Source organism: Harpia harpyja, chromosome 1 (genome assembly GCF_026419915.1).
Source record: "Harpia harpyja isolate bHarHar1 chromosome 1, bHarHar1 primary haplotype, whole genome shotgun sequence".
Taxonomy (NCBI): Eukaryota; Metazoa; Chordata; class Aves; order Accipitriformes; family Accipitridae; genus Harpia; species Harpia harpyja.
The window spans coordinates 53,906,849-53,927,094 of NC_068940.1; the positions used below are offsets into that span (position 1 = coordinate 53,906,849).

General features: G+C 42.1%; 1 protein-coding gene and 1 long non-coding RNA gene across 3 annotated transcripts; one reads left to right on the plus strand and one right to left on the minus strand.

The window, feature by feature from the left end:
* Nucleotides 1–1,780: 1,780 nt before the first annotated feature.
* On the minus strand, nucleotides 1,781–9,580 carry LOC128145149 (uncharacterized). Of its 2 annotated transcripts, XR_008236359.1 has the most exons (4): nucleotides 9,506–9,580; nucleotides 5,783–5,877; nucleotides 5,470–5,540; nucleotides 1,781–2,146 (listed from the first exon to the last, which is right to left on the minus strand). It is a non-coding gene; the product is annotated as an uncharacterized LOC128145149 (long non-coding RNA). The 2 variants fall into 2 exon arrangements; XR_008236360.1 differs by lacking the exon at nucleotides 5,783–5,877.
* LOC128145145 (C-C chemokine receptor type 5-like) lies at nucleotides 7,414–18,635 on the plus strand. The gene is made up of 3 exons (XM_052794854.1): nucleotides 7,414–7,840; nucleotides 14,405–14,564; nucleotides 15,241–18,635. Exon 3 carries the CDS (start codon nucleotides 15,252–15,254, stop codon nucleotides 16,320–16,322), a length of 1,071 nt encoding a protein of 356 aa, XP_052650814.1. The 5' UTR covers nucleotides 7,414–7,840; nucleotides 14,405–14,564; nucleotides 15,241–15,251; the 3' UTR covers nucleotides 16,323–18,635.
* Nucleotides 18,636–20,246: the final 1,611 nt, after the last annotated feature.

A 20,246-nucleotide genomic window follows, 5' to 3' on the forward strand; every position in this document is an offset into this window, starting at 1 on the left:
TAACCAATTTAAAGCCAGGTTCTGCCACATGTTTGAGATCCACCACTGAATTCAGTGAGGCAGGATGCAATAGTCATCGGGATTTGTATAACATCTTCCAGGGCTTGACATCAGTCTTAAAAAGATCCAAGATAAAGATATAAAGAAGAAGAGTTGGATCAGCCAAAATCAATGATATTGCTCATTTGTGGCCACACGCTGTAACTACCTGTAGTCCTTACACTAGAGTCTTGGCTACAGAAACATACCTCACACAGTCTTCTTTCTGATACCTTGTGGGGGTTTTGCTTTTCTTAATTAGAAATACATTATAACCCAAATACATTATCCAATGCAAACCCCAAATGCGTTAATAAATTAACCCAGAAGTGAGATACAAAACTTTCTGTGGTTTACAATTTTCTGCTGAAATGACCTCATAATGCCACTAAGTTCTGAAGCTTGCCTGACTTCAACTTTCTTTAAGAACCTGAAAATCTGAAACTCTGGTGGCCCCTAGATGACTTCCACGCCCAGCCTCTCTCTCTCTCTCTCTCTCTCTCTGTCAGCACTTCCTTTCCTTCTCTTGAGATGGAGAAGATAATCAGGTGTCCTCTCTCATCCATCCCAGTGCACTCCAATGTCAGCTGGTCAGCCTGTCTCCCCTCCTAATGGGTCATCCTATTCTTCTCTTTCACACTGATTCTCAAGCTAGCTGATAAATTGTGTTTTCACTTGTCACAGCTTTCTGACACAGCTTTTCCAGGTTGTAGCTGATGTCCAGAACCTTTGGCCCTTATTTTTCTAGGCTTTTTTTCTCAGGCAGAGAAAATGTTAGGCTATATCCCAGGAGAGACTCCCCGATTTCAGGGAAAAAACCACAGGCTTGTGGGGCTTAGACTTACCTGACAGTTTTTTCAATTAAATGAGTGGAGGGAGGGAAGTTGGAAGTGTCAGTGGTGAGCACGGTGTAAGTATTTAATGTTTGATGCATTTAAGATATGAATAACCAGGAGATAAGAGATGGTGCCTCGTCAGTATGAAAAACAGTAACAGACAGTAAACCCCTCCACTATCCAAGGACAAGTGCTAATAATATTGAAAATACCTTGTGACTTGAGAAGTCTTGTAAAATGGAGCATCAATGTACTATGTTAATTCCCCAAAGAAACATGCCAGCGATAGTTTGGTTTTGAGATTTCAGGTGAATCCAAGTGCACTTCAGGCAACACAAATACATTTTTTTGCTAAGATTCACTTAAAGTTTTATGTAGGACTTTATCCCAGCATACTTTAGTACAATTTAGGCAGAAATACTAGCTTTCCTTTGAATTGTCTTGCTCACATGGCTTTTCAGTTGAAGTTATTTTTATCACTTATTTGTGACTTGCTTTTGTCTTAACACTTAACGCAACCTCTTCCAAGAACAGCAAACTAGTTTGCATGTGCTAAATATACCTGCATAAAACAACTATTGCATTGTGATCTGAGAGCTTCACAAATACAGATGGACTTTGCTTCATATCACACTGGCTAACACTGATATTGTTTTGCACAGTGGCACAAACAGCCTATCCACAACCGTTCAACTAACAGAGCAGGTGTAAAATATCTCACTTGTGGACAAAGCTGTAAGCTAGCTCTTCCATTCCTATTATGAGACAGCAATTAGCACTGCCTTAAAAAAAAAGAGAGGGAGAATGCAATAAAATTTACCACACCATAGTACAGGAGATACTACAGTGATCCTCATTTGCTGAGAATGGAGAACAGCATGCACAGTCTGTGGTATCACAGACTCTGTCATGTGGTTAGTTTGCCGTGGACTGTGAGAAAGGACATTTTGCTGACTTACCTAAAGCCCAGTGTTTTCTTATATTTTCTCTACAGAAGTTACTAAGGAAATGGTGTCTCCACCCTGTAAATAAAACCCGTCGGAAGATGATTAGGGTCAGATTCAGTATGTCTATAAATTGGTGTAGCATGGCTACCAAGCTGGCTTCAGGCTGCTGGACTCTCCATGGGGAGTTTTCTCAGAAATAAAGCAGGCTCCTCCAGACGGGTGCACAGGAGTGTGAGGCCAGTCTCTGAGAAGACTGAAGACCATCTGGGGCTAACTGGGGTTGTGTCTTTCGGATTCAGTTTCACTGAGCAGTCCCGCAGATACCTGGGAAGCAAAATCAGGGAAGACTTACATTTCAGAGATGCCAAGTCCTGTGCCACAAATACTACTGGAATCTGCAAACTTGTCACAGGGCAGGCACAAGTTCTGCCAAGGGATTTAGGCACTTAGGCCTGAATTTATCCTACCTACCCTTGTCTACTTCTAGCACATAAATTAAGCACCTTCCCTTTCCACTTAAACTTAGATTTTCATAGACAGCCTCTGAGGTTGTGCTCCTCGTGTTCCTCATGTTCCAAGGCCCAATGCAAAGACCAAGAACCAGCAGCTACAACAGATGGGAACCATGACCCAGCATAATACCTTGCTTTGGAGAAAAACAGTTCACAAACCAGGTTCCCCAAATTAATAGATGCTTGACAGTGTTATTCATCATCTTGGCACTTCAGCTTCCTCATTGCAAAATGGAGCTAATAGTATTGATTCATCTCATAAACGTGGTGAGAAGACAAATACTGTAATAACTGTGAAGCACTCAGATATTACCCTAACAGAACTAGAGACATGATCATGAGGCAAAAGCAAAATTCTGCAGTCCAAGAAGGGTCTGGGTGGCGTACATTAAATAGGGCCTGATCCTGCATGATAGTGAAGTGCAATAAAAAGAACCCCGAATAACCAGTCCCTCAGCTTGGAGGATGGCTCCTGCAAACTGAACGAAGCATCATTATGTGTGTACTCAAGAGTTTAAGATGAAGGGCAGACTGCATTGATACTTCCTTGTGTAGTTCTTCCTGTGAGCAATTCAGAATATCTTAAAAATATGTTGAACTCCCAATTTCCTTACATCTCAGTTGTCAAGTCTTACTTCTCCAAGGCTCTGTGAAATGCCCCAAAGCTGTGAGGAAGTGCTATGACACCTAAGCAGCTGATGATGCAACTTTCATATGCCATCAGTAGAAACTGTGTTTTGCTTTTATGTATCTTCCTAACTCTTCTAAAACACAGTGCCCCTTTAGAACACGTGCATCGGCATGAGGACGTAGGGGAAGAAGAGGATGGCCTTTGCAGCCTTACTTCTGTGACATGATGGGGAGCACACCCAGTTTTCATGGGCATGAGCAGGGTACACAGTCTTCACAGTGCCCCAGTAAATCTGTTTCTGCTTCTGGGTAGGTCATCAGCAGGAGTGGTCTTTAGATCTACAGCATAGGTCAATTCCTCTTCAGCAAATGATGTAGACAGCATTATCAGGCTTACCTGCTAAAAAAACACCTCAGTGCCAAAGAACAGCAAATTGAAAATATTTGGCTTGATCTTTTTCCAAAATAAAGAATGGTTTCTCATCACCAAAATCCCCGAAGATTTCATTCAGGTTATCTGAAACATTTGATTGGGCTATAACTCAGTTTTATCCATGTACAGGTTAGCTGTCTAGTCTGAACTCGGTGTCTAGGCTCTTTCTATTGCTAACAAGAGCCCCCTCCATATGGTGATTCATTCTAGCCTAAGGTGGAGTAGCTTAAGACAGAGGTGGTTACCCTCTGCAAATACCTACATCTATTCTTTGACTATAGAGGGAGCCCTTAGACTAGCCAGCCAACTACCAGCTAAGGGTGGGAGAGACGATTCCTACAGCCTACAACATCCAGTTTGAAGGAGTCTGGAATGAATTACCTACTAATAGACCTCACCAAGTCCTCCTGTGTGCTCCTTCTTGTGCTCAACTGAAGTTGCCACATGACCATCCCTCTAATCTTGAGGACAGTCAGCCAAATGTCTGCTGAGGGCTACTGTGGATGAGGATGCTCAAGAAGAGTCTACTGCACAGGACTCAGTAATACATTTATTGAACTCCTTTTTCAACACAAAACATATACTACATCCAATTTCACCATAAAAAGGCAGCCTGAAGCACACCAGAGGAATGGGAAAGCAACTCGATCAGTATGCATCTTCCCTCCTTGTGCTGTCCTGCTTTGCCTGAAATTCTTAAACATGCTTTGACACAGGGATTGAAGTTAGCATTTCTCCTTCCACATGGGAGGCCTAGAATATGAGATGAGCTGCAAGGCCAGCGCTTAATCTTTGCTATGGTCTTAGTGGCATACAGCTGAGGCCCAGTCATTTCTATTTAGGTAATCTGTTTGGTAATTTTACCAATATTTTTGCCAACAGTGAACTGTCTCCAGCTCTCCCTATCCTGCCACAGGAAGAGAAAAGAGACTTCTTCCAAGAAATCAGGAAAATTATGTCAGTGCCCTGAGTGTATCCCCATGTCTTGACTTCAGTATCCACATAACATTCTAAATTTAAGACAACAGTATTATTGTCAGAAAAAAGTAGTTCTCTCTTACATTCAGTGGTTGATGGAGTAATAGAAGCACATCATGGTTTGGTTCCCTTGCTTCAATTCTGTCAGTGGTAGTGTTGTGACAGCTTGTAGAAAGCCCCAGCTCAAGACAGTTTTGTTGCAGAAATTTTTTGTTCGTTTATGATTTTTCTCTTTGGTACAACCAAGCAGTACTTCCCTGTCTATAGAATTTCAATTGATTAGCATGGCGAAGTTTATGTACTCTTTTCTTCCCTTCTTGCTCTTTCTAATTTTATAGATGGAGAACCTAAGCAGCTCTCTAATTTTGTAAGGCAAGCAATCTTTACCTGGCAATGCCTCTGACTTTGGGAGGCTTTTCTCCCACTGCTTCCTCTGCTTCCATCTCCTAGGCAGTTCTTTGGATTAATGTTTATAAAGCTCACTAAACTCTTACAGGAAAAATGCTAAGAGTAAAATCATAGAAAGTCTGAGAGAGGTCTCCAGAGATCATTTAGCCCTTTGCCAATCATTTCTCACAGGCCATGCTTTCTAGACCAATGAACACTTCATTCCTTTCCCCCAGATTTCTTCAGAGTCCCAACATCCTTGAAAAAGGAGATCTGACCTTTCTAACAGGCCCTATCCTCTATAATATAATAATAATTCAGCTCAATTTAAAATGTATTCCCAGGTGCCTAAAATTAAGAGTCTAATATAAGATATTTCTTCTCTTTTGAATCTTTCCTTTTTCCTGTATTTAATCTTGATCAAACTTTCTGAAGTAGCTTCTGATTATTTGCATTACCATTTCAGAAAGAAAACATCCCTGATTTTCAAAGGTCAGAGCAACTGGATTTCAGGCAGCCTGAAAACACTGTCCACTTGTCTTCAATCTAAGCACCCAGACTGGAGGCACAAAGAATTAAAACTCTTTCAAAACAATATGTGCAAACCTGTGCTTTCTTTCTCAAATTCGAAGTGAGTCATGAGTCACTCATTCCCCATCACAAGGATCCATCAAACCCATTACGCCAAACTCAAGACTGCTGCTTACCTCACAGACTATGAAATTAGCATGTAGGTCTTCCAAGGATGAATTCTTCTGTGATCTTCCCTAGGACTGGTCTGTGTAAGAGAGAAAATGAAAATAAGAATTTATCCATTCCCAAGAGACTTCAAATTTTAGCAATTCTATCAATATGTGGATGCTTGTGGGTTTGTATAATTTTTTTTCTCCCACATTTGTTTAGAAAGTACTGTCTGCATAGGCTGCTTGCTATACAACTAGGTCTTTTTCCTCTCCCACGTGGGAGGGATTCAATCCCAAAATGCCGCATTTGCTAAGTTTCCAAAACTTTTGCCACTACTTACAGGCTCTGCTAGTTTCAGCCATAACTGCTTTTTGCTTCGGCAAACTGATAGAGCAAGCAAAAAGGAGGAGGTTGGTGACTCCAGAAAGTCCCTGAAGAAGGCAGAAGGAAGCCCCAGTGTCACAAGTCAGGGAGAGAAGAGGGCAAGGATTACTTCCGGTACCCCCAGACAATTACACCCACCTGTAGCCCCTGGGCAATGGACTCCAAAGGAGTCCCACTCTTGAAAGCTGAGACAAGCCCCTTCTCCAGGCAACTGCCCCTTTTTTTCATGGGGCAGCAAAAATGAAGTGCCTTAGGCAGGATTTTTGATCCTGCAAGCCAAGTATTTCTTTACCAGACATAGTAGTTCACAAAAGATTAAACTTGCAAATAAAACTGCTGAACTAGCAGCTTGTACATTGAGTAGGAAGAGGTGTCCTGAGTAGTAAAAAACATAACTTTCCAGACAGCAACCCAGAGGGAGATGGTATAGAAAGAAAACATGGACTGTGTCCCTGTAGGGAAGGCCCTTTCTGCCCAGGCTTGAAGGCTTTCAGTGGTTTGCAGTCTGTATTTACAGCAAACTCTACACAGCCCCCTCCAGATCAACAGGAAGTGTTTATGTTCTTTCAGCCATCACAGAGGAGACCCCTCTTCCCAAAGCCTTGCTTGGGTGCTCTTTCTGAAACAGCTGTGTGAGCCTCTTTTGTACTCTCTGGAACACATGTGGTCAGGTTATGTATCACTGGTTTTATTGAAACTCCACATAGATTTTCTAGGCAATGACAAAATCCAGCTATAATTGTAGCTAGTCTTACAGCTTTTCAGGAATACTGCAGGAAAACAGCCAGTAATCTTAGAGAAAATGGTCAACAGCTGCTGCCAAAAACCTGCAAATTTGAAAAATGTAGTCTTTCTATAACTTGCTATAAAATTGTAAAAAGACTCCTCAGGGAGCAGATAAGTGGCCATATTACTCATCAGTCCTGGTTTATAATGATCACTTACACAGGCATCAATTATCACTCCAAACGCTGGAGGCTGTTGCAGCTGCAGAGCCAATGGCATTGGTGAAGTGAATATTTTAAAAAAATAAATGCATGACACCAGCCTGTACACTCAACTATACTTCCTGCCTTTGAAGCAAAAATACATTTTAACCACATTCTCTTCTATGGCTTTCAATTCTGCCATGTCACCACATCAAAAAGGGAATGAGCTGCAGGTTCCAGCCTGCCTCATACAACAGCCTTTTAGAAGCGTAAGATCATCACAAATGGTTTTGCAAAAATTAGAATAGATGTTCAAGGAAGGGGTCTACACCACACAGTGCAGAGTGGCATAGACTGCATGAGCTTGTCACATTACTGGAAGGAAGGCAGCTCCAGCACCGCAGTGCTCTGCCTGACCTAGTTAGCACTGAAACCTCTGGACCTTGACTTGTGTCTCTTCACAATGCTCACCTAAGGCAAGTGTGATGCTGTCTAACATGATGCTGCTTTGCATAGCATAAAGATACCCTTATTTTGCTTACAGATTCTTTTTCACTAGTGATGATGAAAGGGAGAACCATGTAGAAATTATGTAGAAGTCAGTCAGTGACAATGAATATGAAGAATACCTTGGTGGGGTTGTTTCAACAATCATTTTGGAGACCTGAATTTAATTTTAAAAGCACACATTCTGTGTGCCAGGTATTTCATAACACTTTCTGTTGAGCTGCAGAAATGTCTAGAGCAGCTAGAAATACTTTTTCTCCCAAGAACAGGATTTCATGGAATTTAACCACCCAGCCTTAACCCTGTAGAGATGCAGTAGTTCAGATACGGACTGCTCCAGTTCCAGCTGGAGCAGAACAAGTAGACGCCCATAACATCTTCATCCCTCAGTTCTGAACTCAGCCTGAAAACTGAGTGTTTTCAGAAAAGAAGAACCATACCCTTAATTCTTGTAATAATGTTTTGCAATAGATCACACAGGAAGTGCTGTTTCCTATTCTCAGATATAGGGTTTAACTATGTGCTTGTTCACAAAGAAGAAGACACCATCAGACAAAACAAGCTTGATAGATCAGTGAGTAGCTAATTTTTTTCCTTGTTTTACATGTAAATGTGTATATATAGATATAGATTCACTCAGTGGGGAAGTATATGTGCCTAATGACAGTGGCAATAGAGCTACCATTCAAGCAGAGACACTATCTTTAAGAACAATTGGGTCTTGTAACTAGCTTACAATTCAGGATAAGGCTAAATGTGAGAGTAGAGAATTGAACTGGACAAATGATGTAGAAAATGATAATCTTTTTTGTACTAGAAACTTATTGGGTCTTGGTTTTAAAGCTGTTCCAGGAGGTCAGTAGCTTGAAAATGTATTCTGCTAACAATATAAACTGATCAGACATGAAATCCTTCACACTTAATCTAACCTCTCCAAATCTAAGCCACATCTTGCTCTATCAGATGCAGATGTTCTTCATCACTATCCTATCACATGGTTTCTTTGCATTATTCAAGCATTTAATCTGTTAAAGGTGGTGTTTCATTATCATGTTATGAAGGGATATGTTCTTTGGGATTGGTTCCTCTTTTTAATGTGATGTCTCTGAGCCACGACACTAGAAAGCCTGTACTCCGTATCTCAACTAGAGATATCAGTTTTATGGCCAGTCATGATCTGGCTTGCAATTTTTGTTAATGAGGTTTTACATGAATAAAATTCATCAGTACTACACTGGGACTGTACTATTCCCACACCCAAGGAGAGGTGAGCTCCTCTGCTTGGATAAATGAGACTTGCCACTTGGGTATTAGCAAAAAAGCTACAATAGCCTAAGAATATAATTTTTTTTTTGGTTGTATATCAAATATGCAGCTATAGCAACATTTGCTTTCATGGGAGAATTGCACTGTCATTTGCCAGGAACAGTAGACAGTGCCAGAGCAGTGAGCTTGAACTTCTCTGTTGGAGACCCTTATAGCATGGGCATGACCCTGTGACGTATGTTGGCAATCTCCACTCCAGACTATTATCCTTCTATTTTATACTTGATGTTTTATCTGAAGCAGTTTAAGCAGAGACACTGAAAAAAACCCCAAACCTTGAACAGAGATACTAGCACAGGATTTAGCCTACACAAGAGCAGAGCCCTCTCATACATATAGTCATGATTTGGAGGAAGACATTTAATAGCTGCCTCAAGTTTCTCTTTCTCAGAGTCCTTACTTGCAGTGCTTATGCTACTCTTTTACTGTACATTTGTTTAGGTAAGAATACCTCCTACTTCTTTTGTCTTGCGACCACATAGACTGACTCTATTTAACTGCAGAAAAGCTCAGAATTTTTACAAGACTCTCTTTCTGGTTTTGGTGGGGAATGGAAACAATTGGATCCTGAGGGTTCACAGAGAATTGTAACTGTTTTTTCCAGCTCAGAACATATTTTTCCTTGAAAGTTCTGCAGGTATGAAGAAAAATCATCAGTTAGGAGGCAAGCAATTCTGAAGAGATGTTTCTAATGCTCAGCTGTCATAAAAGAGGAAGAGGTTTCCAAAGGAAGGTTTAGTTTTGGAAGAGACTGTCTTTCCCCAGTCATATCCTAGAAAGAAATCCTGTGGTCATTACCACATGAAAAGATGTGTTTGAGGGAAACTATCAGCTCAGTGTCTCACACACAGCATTTAGTTTACACTTCCATCTTTTCCTTCAGCTTTCTTGGTAACTCAAGAAAAGTACGTACTTTTATACTTGCTCCTCAAGATGTCTTTCATGTCTGTGCACAGTTTTCTCCATAGTTTTGCCTGTCCACAGACTCGTTCTGGAAAGTCAAAGGCGAAGTTAAAGAGATAGAGCTGTTAGCAGGAAGCATCAGGCTCCTCTCTTGCAACACCTGCTATCAGGATATGGTGTATTATTCTTCTTCATTTAAGTTTCAGTTATATTCTGTGCTACATTATACTTCTCTCTCCTCATAAAGTGCCCTAGAGGCTGCTGACATACTTTTAAGCTGACTACAAGTCATTAAGCTATTTCTTTTTCTGTATGACAAATGTTGCCATTTGTGAAAAGGAGGAGAGTGAGGGCAGGGGGAGTAGCACTGTATTACCCATTCATACACTTCAAAAGAGAAACCTTGTCTTGGACCAAAAAAAGGGAAACGGAACTTTGGGGGTCATTCAGTTTTGAGATAAGTGGCTCCATTAATGCACAGATGCTCTTCTAACTTGTAGTTATCAAATGTTCCAATTTCCATGAGGAAACTTTGTCCAAATCCCCTTTACGGCACAGCAGACTCATTGAGCTGTGATAATTGCCATCCCTGAGTAAGTCAGTGTAGCAACTCAGGAATTTGCTTGAATGACTCTAACATGTAAATGTCTGATAGTCCTACCAACACCTAGACACTTCTATAGATAAAGGTGACACACTACAGATAACAGCTAATACTCAAGAGCTAGCAAGGCTTCTCTCAAAGCAACTGAAATACAAAAACCTGAAAAGACACGATTCAGAGCTACATCCTCATTACAAGAATCTCTGACATTGCCGTAAGTGCAGCTTTGTTAAAACTTAAAAGAAATGAAATTACATTTATTTTGGCTCACAACATTACAATTATTAAGAAAATAAAATTTTCTCCATTCCAACCTATAGCCCCATCTTCTCTGCAAGAACTCTTGTCCAGGGTGCAGGTATTTGGCCCAGGTCTTGGTCATACTTCACTGTACCCAACTTCTTGGAGAGTCAGAACATAACCAGTCCTCTGAGGGGAAATGAGAGTAGCCTCTTAATGGACTGCTCATATATTTAGATGCTTTTGCATAATAAGCACACCAGATAAATTAGAAGGGAAGGAGGGCACCAAAGAGAAAGTTCTCCTCTTATATTTCTACCTTAGGTTTGACTCGGTTGCCTGCTGTTTGCAGAAATCACCTAGAACTTCTGTTAGCAACTGTGCTGGTTTTGGCTGGGATAGAGTTAATTTTCTTCACAGTAGATAGTATTGGGCTATGTTTTGGATTTGTGCTGAAAACAGTGTTGATAACACAGGGATGCGTTAGTTACTGCTGAGCAGTGCTTGCACAGAGTCAAGGCCTTTTCTGCTTCTCACCCCACCCCACCAGTGAGCAGGCTGGGGGGGCACAAGGGGCTGGGAGGGGACGCAGCCAGTACAGCTGACCCCAACTGACCCAAGGGATATTCCAGACCATATGACATCATGCTTAGCATATAAAGCTGGGGGAAGAAGGAGGAAGGGGGGATGTTGGGAGCACTGGTGTTTGTCTTCCCAAGTCACCGTTACGTGTGATGGAGCCCTGCTTTCCTGGAGATGGCTGAACACCTGCCTGCCCATGGGAAGTGGTGAATGAATTCCTTGTTTTGTTTTTCTTGCGTGCGCAGCTTTTGCTTTACCTCTTATCTCAGCCCATGAGTTTTCTCACTTTTACCTTTCTGATTCTCTTCCTCATCCTACTGTGAGGGAGGTGAGTGAGTGGCTGCATGGAGCTTAGTTGCCGGCTGAGGTTAAACCACGACAGCAACCAAAACTATCCTGTGCATGCAGAAGCCATGGGTGTGTGGGCAGGAGAGTGGGCATGATGGCCACATGCAGTCCATAAAGTAAATGAGAAAGCCCTGCAAATTAAAATCATTAAGACTTCCTGAATATTCATCTGTAATTTGGGGAAGGAAAATAAGAGGGAAATAAGCCAAATAATCACAAGTTCCAAAATCAGAATCTCTCAAAAAAGCCCATTTATACTTACAGCACAAGAGCAGAGATAAACCTGGGGATTTCTTTGCTACCACATCCATTTCTGAAGGTTCATGCCTAGATAATTTTAGAGCCCAAACCAGACTTCTTGTCAACGGTTACAGCTTCTGCAGATGTTCATTTCTGCATGAAAATTGGAAAAATGGTTAACAATAAATGAAAAAAAAAAAAAAAATCAAATGCAAACAGTAGTTTCCAATAGAATTTGTTAGCCAGATCAGTTTTCTAGAGTTCTTTGTGATTAACTTTGCTTGTGTGCAAAGGATAAGGAATTTTTTAGAAAGCATTTCAGAAAATATTTGTAATATTTCGTGCTTGTTGTGAAGAGAATCTGACTTCTATGCAAATGCTTAAAGATTTCCCATCAGGTCATAGACAGTAAACAAAATAACCACAGTACATGCTGTCTTTCTAGGCAGCATCAGTGTGAATTGTATGGGGCAGGAGCTCAATTTTGGTAGTGGGAAGGTGTACTGGGTCTGGCTGGGGTGGATTTAATTTTCTTAACAGCAGCCTTTATGGTGCTGTCTTTTAGATTTGTGACCACAGCTGGGACAGGTGACCAAAACTGACCAAAAGGATATTCTGTGCCACATAATGTCATGCTCAACAATATAACTGGCCGGGGGGAAGTTTTTCCAAAGTAGGCGTTGCTCAGAGACTGGGTCTGCGTGGTGGGAGGTGGCAAGCATTTGTCCTTGTATCATCTCTTGTTTTTTTTTCTGTCTTCATCGCTTATTCAACTGTCTTTATCTCAACCCGCAAGTTTTTCTTACTTTTGCCCTTCTGATTCTCTCCCCTATCTCACTGTGGGGGGACTGAGTGAGTGACTAGATGGGGGCTTAGCTGCCGGCTGGGGTCAACTCATCACAGCAGACAAGACTTGGGCAGCAAAGCAGACAAATCTGTAGGGAATCAGTTACCTTTGGTTCTGTTACTCCCACAATTATCATCTGTTTTTAAGTCCCAAAATAAGTTCCAAACTACATTAAAAATTTATTACTTTGTATACAAATACAAACATTCAAGACTAAGTGTACCAGGGGAGGTTTAGATTGGATATTAGGAAAATTTCTTCACTGAAAGGGTTGTCAAGCATTGGAACTGGCTGCCCAGGGAAAGGGTTGAGTCACCATCCCTGGAGGTATTTAAAAGATGTGTAGATGTGGTGCCTAGGGACATGTTTTAGTGGTGGACTTGGCAGTGTCCAGCTGACAGTTGAACCTGATGATCTTAAAGGTCTTTTCCAGCCTGAATGATTCTATGATTCTACAGTTCTATGATTTTATATATATATATATGAGTGCATATATATATATGTATATTTGTGCATATACACACACAAATTGTTCTAACAATGTGTAATCAATAAGATCTGTTCAAGAAGATTATTTCTATTTTATATATATATCCACTGAGATAAAGACCCAGATTAAAACTAGGTCTTCTGGATGCTCTATGGTCTGTAGTTAAGTATCAGGAAATAATCCTTTCCTCAAACAGCTGAGTAGGCTGACACGAGCTTAAAACACTTCAGAAATTTCACATACTACAGCTCAGAATGACCCACCATGTAATAAAATTGAGTATCTACTAAGAAGCAGATGGGCAGCGTGACCCTGTGTCACTCCAGCCACAGGCTGAGTTTCTTCAGTTACATTTAGTCTAGCAGAACTCAAGTGCAGAGAGAATGAAGTGGTGGGTTTGAGAATGTGGTCTCTGCAACAGACATCTGCAATCACACAGCATAGACCTTGCCATTGAAAAAAGTGCATGGTGGGGCTGTAAGCAGGAAAGGAGCAAACGTTGCTGCACTACATGAGTGGTCAGGGAGCCCAGAGCAAGTTGGGGCAGACACACTACCTGAAGCCTTTTGTGTCAGAAGCAGTCTGCTGCCTTTGTCAAGAGAACAGGCATCAAATGGCCAGGAAAATGCAGATTTCAAAACCATCAACCTGCTACGAACAGCCACCGATCTGCCATGAAGTGCCTGACAAAACCAGTCATAATGACACAGGAAGAAAGAGCAGCCCTTTCACCAGACAGCAAATAGCTCTGTTTGAGTGCCTACCAAGCGCATCGATTTCACTTCCCCACTAAGTGACCAGGAAGCACATTTGGTCCCTCTGACACCCGTCTTCACAAAATCCTCTTCCCAGCTTGTCATGGGGGACACAGGGATTCTTCCATTTTCTCTGGGGGTCTGTGAGAAGACAGTTCTCCTCAACTTTCCAGAGACCAAATTACACAAAGCTATGCTTCTGCATCTGGCTTGCAGTCCTACCAGGGACTTGGAACAGGGGGAGGCGACAGGAAGGGCTGACATCAAAGTCGCAAGCCTTTACCTGCTCCCACTACAACAGAACTTGCCTGAGGACTTTCACAGCTCTGCTGCACACTTACCTCCCAGGCCGCGACTCCTTCTTGCAAGGGAAGCCCACTCCCTCCAACATTCCCCAAACCAAAACTGGAGGGACAGAGAGTTTGGGCAACCCCTGCACTCCCTCAGGTACTGTGTCACCTCACTGGAAACACTGACTAGCAAAGGATGAAGGACGATATCAAACAACCACTACACATGAAGAACTGTTAGTGCACACACAGAGCGATGGCTGTATCCGCCTTTTGCCTCTGCACCCCCTCCAAGACACTTTAGCCCATCTCAGCTTTGGAGCTCCTGAATCACAGCTGCTAAACAGCTACTAGAACAAGGAATCAAAACTTCCTTCATCCCTGAGCACTGGGCAGGTCTTCCAATTGACAGGAAGGTGCCACAACAGATACAGCTGTTATAGGCTATGCTGATAGCAACCGTCATCTCTGATGCCGTTTGCCAAGGTGTTTGCCTACCTGTTCTTTCCACAGGACTGTACGCCGTCTTCATTCCAGACCGACCTAAGACCAGCACACTTCCATGACCTACGCCTGACCCAGACCCTGTAAAGGACACAGCGTTTGCCATTTTAACCCAGACCAACGCTGCCGACTTGCTGCTCTGCAACACCCAGGACAGCAGGTCCACCAGGTGGGTATGTTTAGTACCGCGCAAAGGTCATTTCTACACCCCCAGTGACCCGATTCCCACAGGCATTAAGGCTCCCGGGAAGTCACAAACAACCTGAACAAGCGGCAGTCAGTTCTGTTTCACCCACGTCACAGGGCCTTTGCAGGCACCGGTTTACACCTTGCCAGTGCCTGGTCCTCCTTGGGTGAGGGCTAGAAGACGGGCTGGCACGACGAGAAGGTGGCCAGGTCCCAAGGAGGAGCACGGCTATGCTCTGCATGCCAGCTGCTGTGCTTTCCTGTTGCTGCCATGCTGGCTCACTCCGCCCCTTTGGAAAGCCACTGCTGAGCACAACAGCCCCCAGCTACCCACGGATTAAATTCATCATTCCTCTGCTTCTGGCTGGGTCAGGCAGCTGACAGGCTCTACTGAGGAGGAAAAATGCACCAGACAGCACACACCTAGGAAATGACACGCAGCAGCACACTTCCAACATGCAGCAGTGTGACTTCATAGGTATATAGATGGGTTTCCTGGGAGCTCTGCAATTTCATTCTCTTCCACACCTTGACGTAGTAATGCTTATGTGCTTAACAGCAAAAAGCATTCCAGATGAGGAGGACATCAGTGTGTTTCATTCCCCTCACTGCCAAGCTTGGGGTTTCCCCTAGTTTAACATCCTTTTCTTCCTTTCCAGACCAACACACCATGGAAAACCATACCACAGACTTAGGCGACTTGCCACTGACAACAGAATTTGACTACAGCGATTCAGCTCCATGCATGGGAACTGAGGAAAAGCACTTTGCAGCAAAACTTTTGCCACCGCTTTATTCTTTGGTGGTGATATTTGGCCTCACAGGCAACATGCTCGTTGTCCTCATCCTGGTAAAATACAAGAGATTGAAGAGTATGACTGACATCTACCTGCTCAATTTGGCAATATCTGATTTGCTGTTTGTATTTTCTCTCCCTTTTTGGGCTTATTACGCTGTTCATGACTGGATTTTTGGGGAGGCGCTGTGTAGAATTCTCTCAGGTGTCTACCTCCTTGGCTTCTACAGCGGCGTCTTTTTCATAATCCTGTTGACTCTGGACAGGTATCTGGCCATAGTGCATGCAGTGTTTGCTTTAAAAGCTAGGACAGTTACCTACGGCATCCTCACCAGTGCTGTCACTTGGGCTGTTGCTATTTTTGCTTCTGTTCCTGGGATAATATTTCACAAAACTCAAAAGGAAAATTCACGTTATACTTGCAGTGCTCATTATCCAAGCGATGCCACAATAAATTGGAAGTACTCCTATACTTTAAAGATGAACATCCTGGGACTTATTGTTCCAATGCTCATTATGATTTTCAGTTACTCACAAATTCTAAAAACATTGTTGAGATGTAGGAATGAGAAAAAACAGAAGGCAGTCAGACTTATTTTTGTGATCATGATTTTTTACTTCATCTTCTGGACACCATTCCATATTTCTTCTTTTTTGTATACATTTCAAAGTTCACTTTTCATCCCAAATTGTGAAATCAAAGGTCAACTGGAGAAAGCAATCCAAGTGACAGAAACAATATCAATGATCCACTGTTGTATCAATCCTGTGATCTATGCATTTGTTGGAGAAAAATTTAGGAAATATCTTTATGCTTTTTTCCGAAAGCATGTTGCAGCCCACCTCTGCAAAAAATGTCCAACTCTTTATCGTGAAAAGTTAGAAAGAGCTAGTTCCACATGCACACCATCCACTGCAGAGCATGACATCTCTACTGGACTGTAAAAATACATCAAAACATTAGTAAATGTTGCATCACTCGCTTTGCCTTAAGGACTGCCTGATGTTATTTGAGATCTTTATGTCAACCACTACCGAAAGCTGTATGACCTTCAGTTCTTGTGGTTAACTGTTCCCTGGGGTTACAGCATTTTCCATTCTTTAACAGAACCAGTCAGTTTTCTAGGAAACATTAACATCATAGCTGGATCACATCAAGATTTGAATGGAGCCCAGAATAGTATGATTCTGTTTCTTTACCCAAATTCTATCCAATGAAGAAATGCTCGTGAGACTTACCCGGGGGGGAATACAATATTGAAGAGACCAAGGAGTAATATTTCATCTCACAAGAGCCATTTACTGTTATGTGCACGTTGTAAGATAAACACTGGGAGGAAGCTTTGAGGATTGATGTACTTGTTTAGTATTCAACATTAATGGAGCACCTTTTGGAAGTGACTGTATTCTTTCTGCAACACGGTCAGGCATTTGATGGGGGAGGCTTTTAGTTTTCTTCATTTCCTCCCCCTATTCTTTCTTTTCGCTACATGAATAAAAGATGTTTCCATAAAAAAGAATTTGAGGATGAATATGAGATATATCAAGATAATATTTCTCCTCTGATGGGAGAGTTGACTGATCTTTATCTTACTGGGGCCATTTAACCCAAGGATTTATCTGTTAGCTAATAGTGTAGTCATTTTTAAACATTATCCTTTTGACTATAGACTAAGTTATAGTATTTTGATTTTAGTTCTTTAATTTTATGCCTGTCATAAAATTCAGTTTCTGAATTTTCTGTTCAGTTGCTAACATTTTCCAAAGTGGGCTTTTAATCAGCACTATTGTGATTTTTGTGGGTGCAATTTTGCAAGTAACTGCGCACAACAAGTCTACTGACTGCACAGCAAGACAGCAAGGCACCCTCAAAAAACATGAGCTTGTTTCTGGCAAATCATATCCCTCCAAGGAAAACAGCACTTAACCAATAAAACACATCAGCAAAGATCTGCAAGGCCAGAATGAAAATTACCTTGGTATTTGCTACGCAAGATTCTGTATGAAAAAATATCAGCACCCTCTGAAGGATTTTGGAGACCGTGACCGCAGTACTGAGCGGAGGCCTTGCTAGCTCTGGACAGGTAAATCATATGTGTAGAGGAAGACTTTACCTGGCAGATGCAGTAAGTGTGTCAGGCTAGGCTCCTACATGCCATGCTCCTACATGCTCTTCACGTACACAGTCTGATGTTTGGGATACACTTCTAGGCAGACAGTAGCCTTGGAACTGCAAAAGCAGCCAATTGCAGAGGAGACATACCTGCTCTGCCTTCCCAGGAGAAGAGTGCCCATAGCCAACTGGTGCCTCAATTAGAAGTGCATGCTAATTGAAGACTTGAGACCATTAGTCTACTGGTATCTTATGGCCATATACTTATGCCATTATTAGGAGTTTCCCTGTAAAAGGAAGTGGTATTCTAGGGACATGATGTTAGCAAAGAGGAGGAGGGAGGGGCATAGTGGAGAACTTCTTGCTTCAAACTGTAAGGAAGTGCAGGTGAGCACTCCTTATGCAAATGAACTTTTTTTCTGATTTACTTCAAAGGGCACCGCTCATGCATGTAAGGCCTTGCTCATGGAAATCTGGAGGGGCAGGTTCAACTAACCTCCAGGCAACGTAAGGACACAAGAGGGGATTCTGCAGTACTTAACATTAGGCACATGATTCAGATGCCTAAATTAACAGCAAATCTCTTCAAGGTCCTTCAGTGGTCAATACAGAATAAGATATGCCTGAGTCAGAAGCAGACATATGATTTAAATGGCCTCTGGGGAAGATTACCTGTCCAGCTGTAGAAGGAACCTGGAAATGCCAGCCTCTTAATTTAGGTATCAGATGCCTTAATCTAGGTGGTGCAAATACTCTTCCCCCTCTAGCCTTGTAACATCAAGGCACTGCTTCCATTAGTTGTTAGCTTTTATCCTATCAGCTATTATAATCTGGCCATTACCTTGTGAGGTTAATAGCCACAGATAGACTAAAGAAAAGACCAAAAACTATCCTCACAGTAAACCTTCTTGCTTGGAAATAGTATTTTTCCTTTGTTTTGTACTTTTTTACTGCACTGAAGTGAAAGCACCTTTTTAGTATTAAAGCATAAATTAGTTCAGTGTGATACAAAACCTGCTGCAACTGCATTATTTCTACCACTGTGTTTTATTTTAAATTCTTGTCTTGTTGGAATTACGTTTCTTCCTATTTTCATGTTTTCAATGCAGTGAAATTAATAAAATCTGTGTCTGAAAAACAATGTATACCTTGTAGCCCATGTTCTCCTCTGTAACTAAAAGGGCATCATCTCTGCTCTCAGAATGGACATGGCAAAAAGATGCAACCATGGACTTAAAACACTTGCAATACCACACTCCAGCAAAAGAAACCAAACTGACCAAGCAGAGAACTGTCTGCCCAGTCCAGAAGCTACTGTAGCTGGCACAGCTTTTATCCACCCATAAGCTTGAGAAGAGTGCATTATAATACCTTTGGGAAAAGTCTGTGGCCACAGATTTTAGATGGGTGAAATTTGGAGAAACAGGGCTGTGTATGTTACAAATAGGGGAAGAGGAGAAATAAAGGAGGGCAATAAAAGATGGCACTCTATTAATATTGGGATAAAAACAGGATTCTCCATAGACTTTCTGCAGCTAATTTCAGATCTCCTTGCACTGTACAGAGTGACCCCAGCCAAGTGGTGTGCCTGATCTCCCAAGTTTTATGTGTAAGGAACTTTAAGCATTCAAAGTTCAATATGGAAATATGATTCTGCTTCATGATGTCATCCTCCCTGTTCCACTGTCCCAATTCATTTTTTCAGCCTACAATCCACACCTCCTCCTCTCCCCTGCACACTCTTTTCATCTATCCGCCATGGGATAAGCTAAATTCTATACCCACTGCCTTTGTTTTCTGATTTTAATTTTCTACTTTGTGCTGGCAGGAACACAAACAAACTAAACCTAAAGATTAGCTTATTGTTATGTTATGTGCCCAGGCGGGATAATCCTTGGTCCTTCATGGCAGCTTTGCACCAGACAAGCAAGGCTCTAGTTTTGTGGCAGATTTTGAGTCTTAGATGTGGCTGCAGCATGGTGTAGCTCCAAATTAGGCTAGCAGGACTTCAGGCAGTCTGGTCACAGTGGGATGGAGCTACCCATGGGAAAGTTTTAACAAGATCCCCAGTCCCTATGAAAAATAATGCAAGTCACCTTGGCAGAGAAGCAGGGGAAATTTTACATACGGGAGAAAAACATTCCATAACTCAAGGTCTGCAGGGAAAAGCACTGAGATGAAGATACAGTATGTATATAAGAGCTAGAGAAGCAGGCAGGTATACAGAAACGGTGCAATGAACTAGATGTATGTTTAGAAAATGGCAAGGCACACCAGGATTGTAATTACAGCAGAAAAGAAACACAAGGAAGAACCACTGCAGTGCTTGGGAGGCATCTGAGCTGCTCTGGTGAGATATTGAGGAAACGAAAGCAGGCATTTGAGAGAGTGCACAAGTAGCACCAGAACACCAAAAGGATTCAAGACAGGACCTCTGTGAACACTACCAGTAAATTTTTGCGTTACAACAAATGTTGAACAGCTAAGTGAAAATTGTTACAAGTTCAAAATTTTTGGCACTGAACTTCTGAAGAGACAATGTGTTGACCAGGCTTTCAGCATGCTTATGAAAAGAATGCCCATGGGCCCTCGACAAATATCTATGCACAGCCCCGAAACAAACCAAACAGTTTAGTTTGTGCACAGAACAGGACGGAGTCCGACCTTCCTGTTACTGCCACGTGTTCAGAAGCATGTGGGGAGGAATGCCCCACACAGCAAAAGATAACTCTGCTGACTGTCAGGCAGACTTCCTA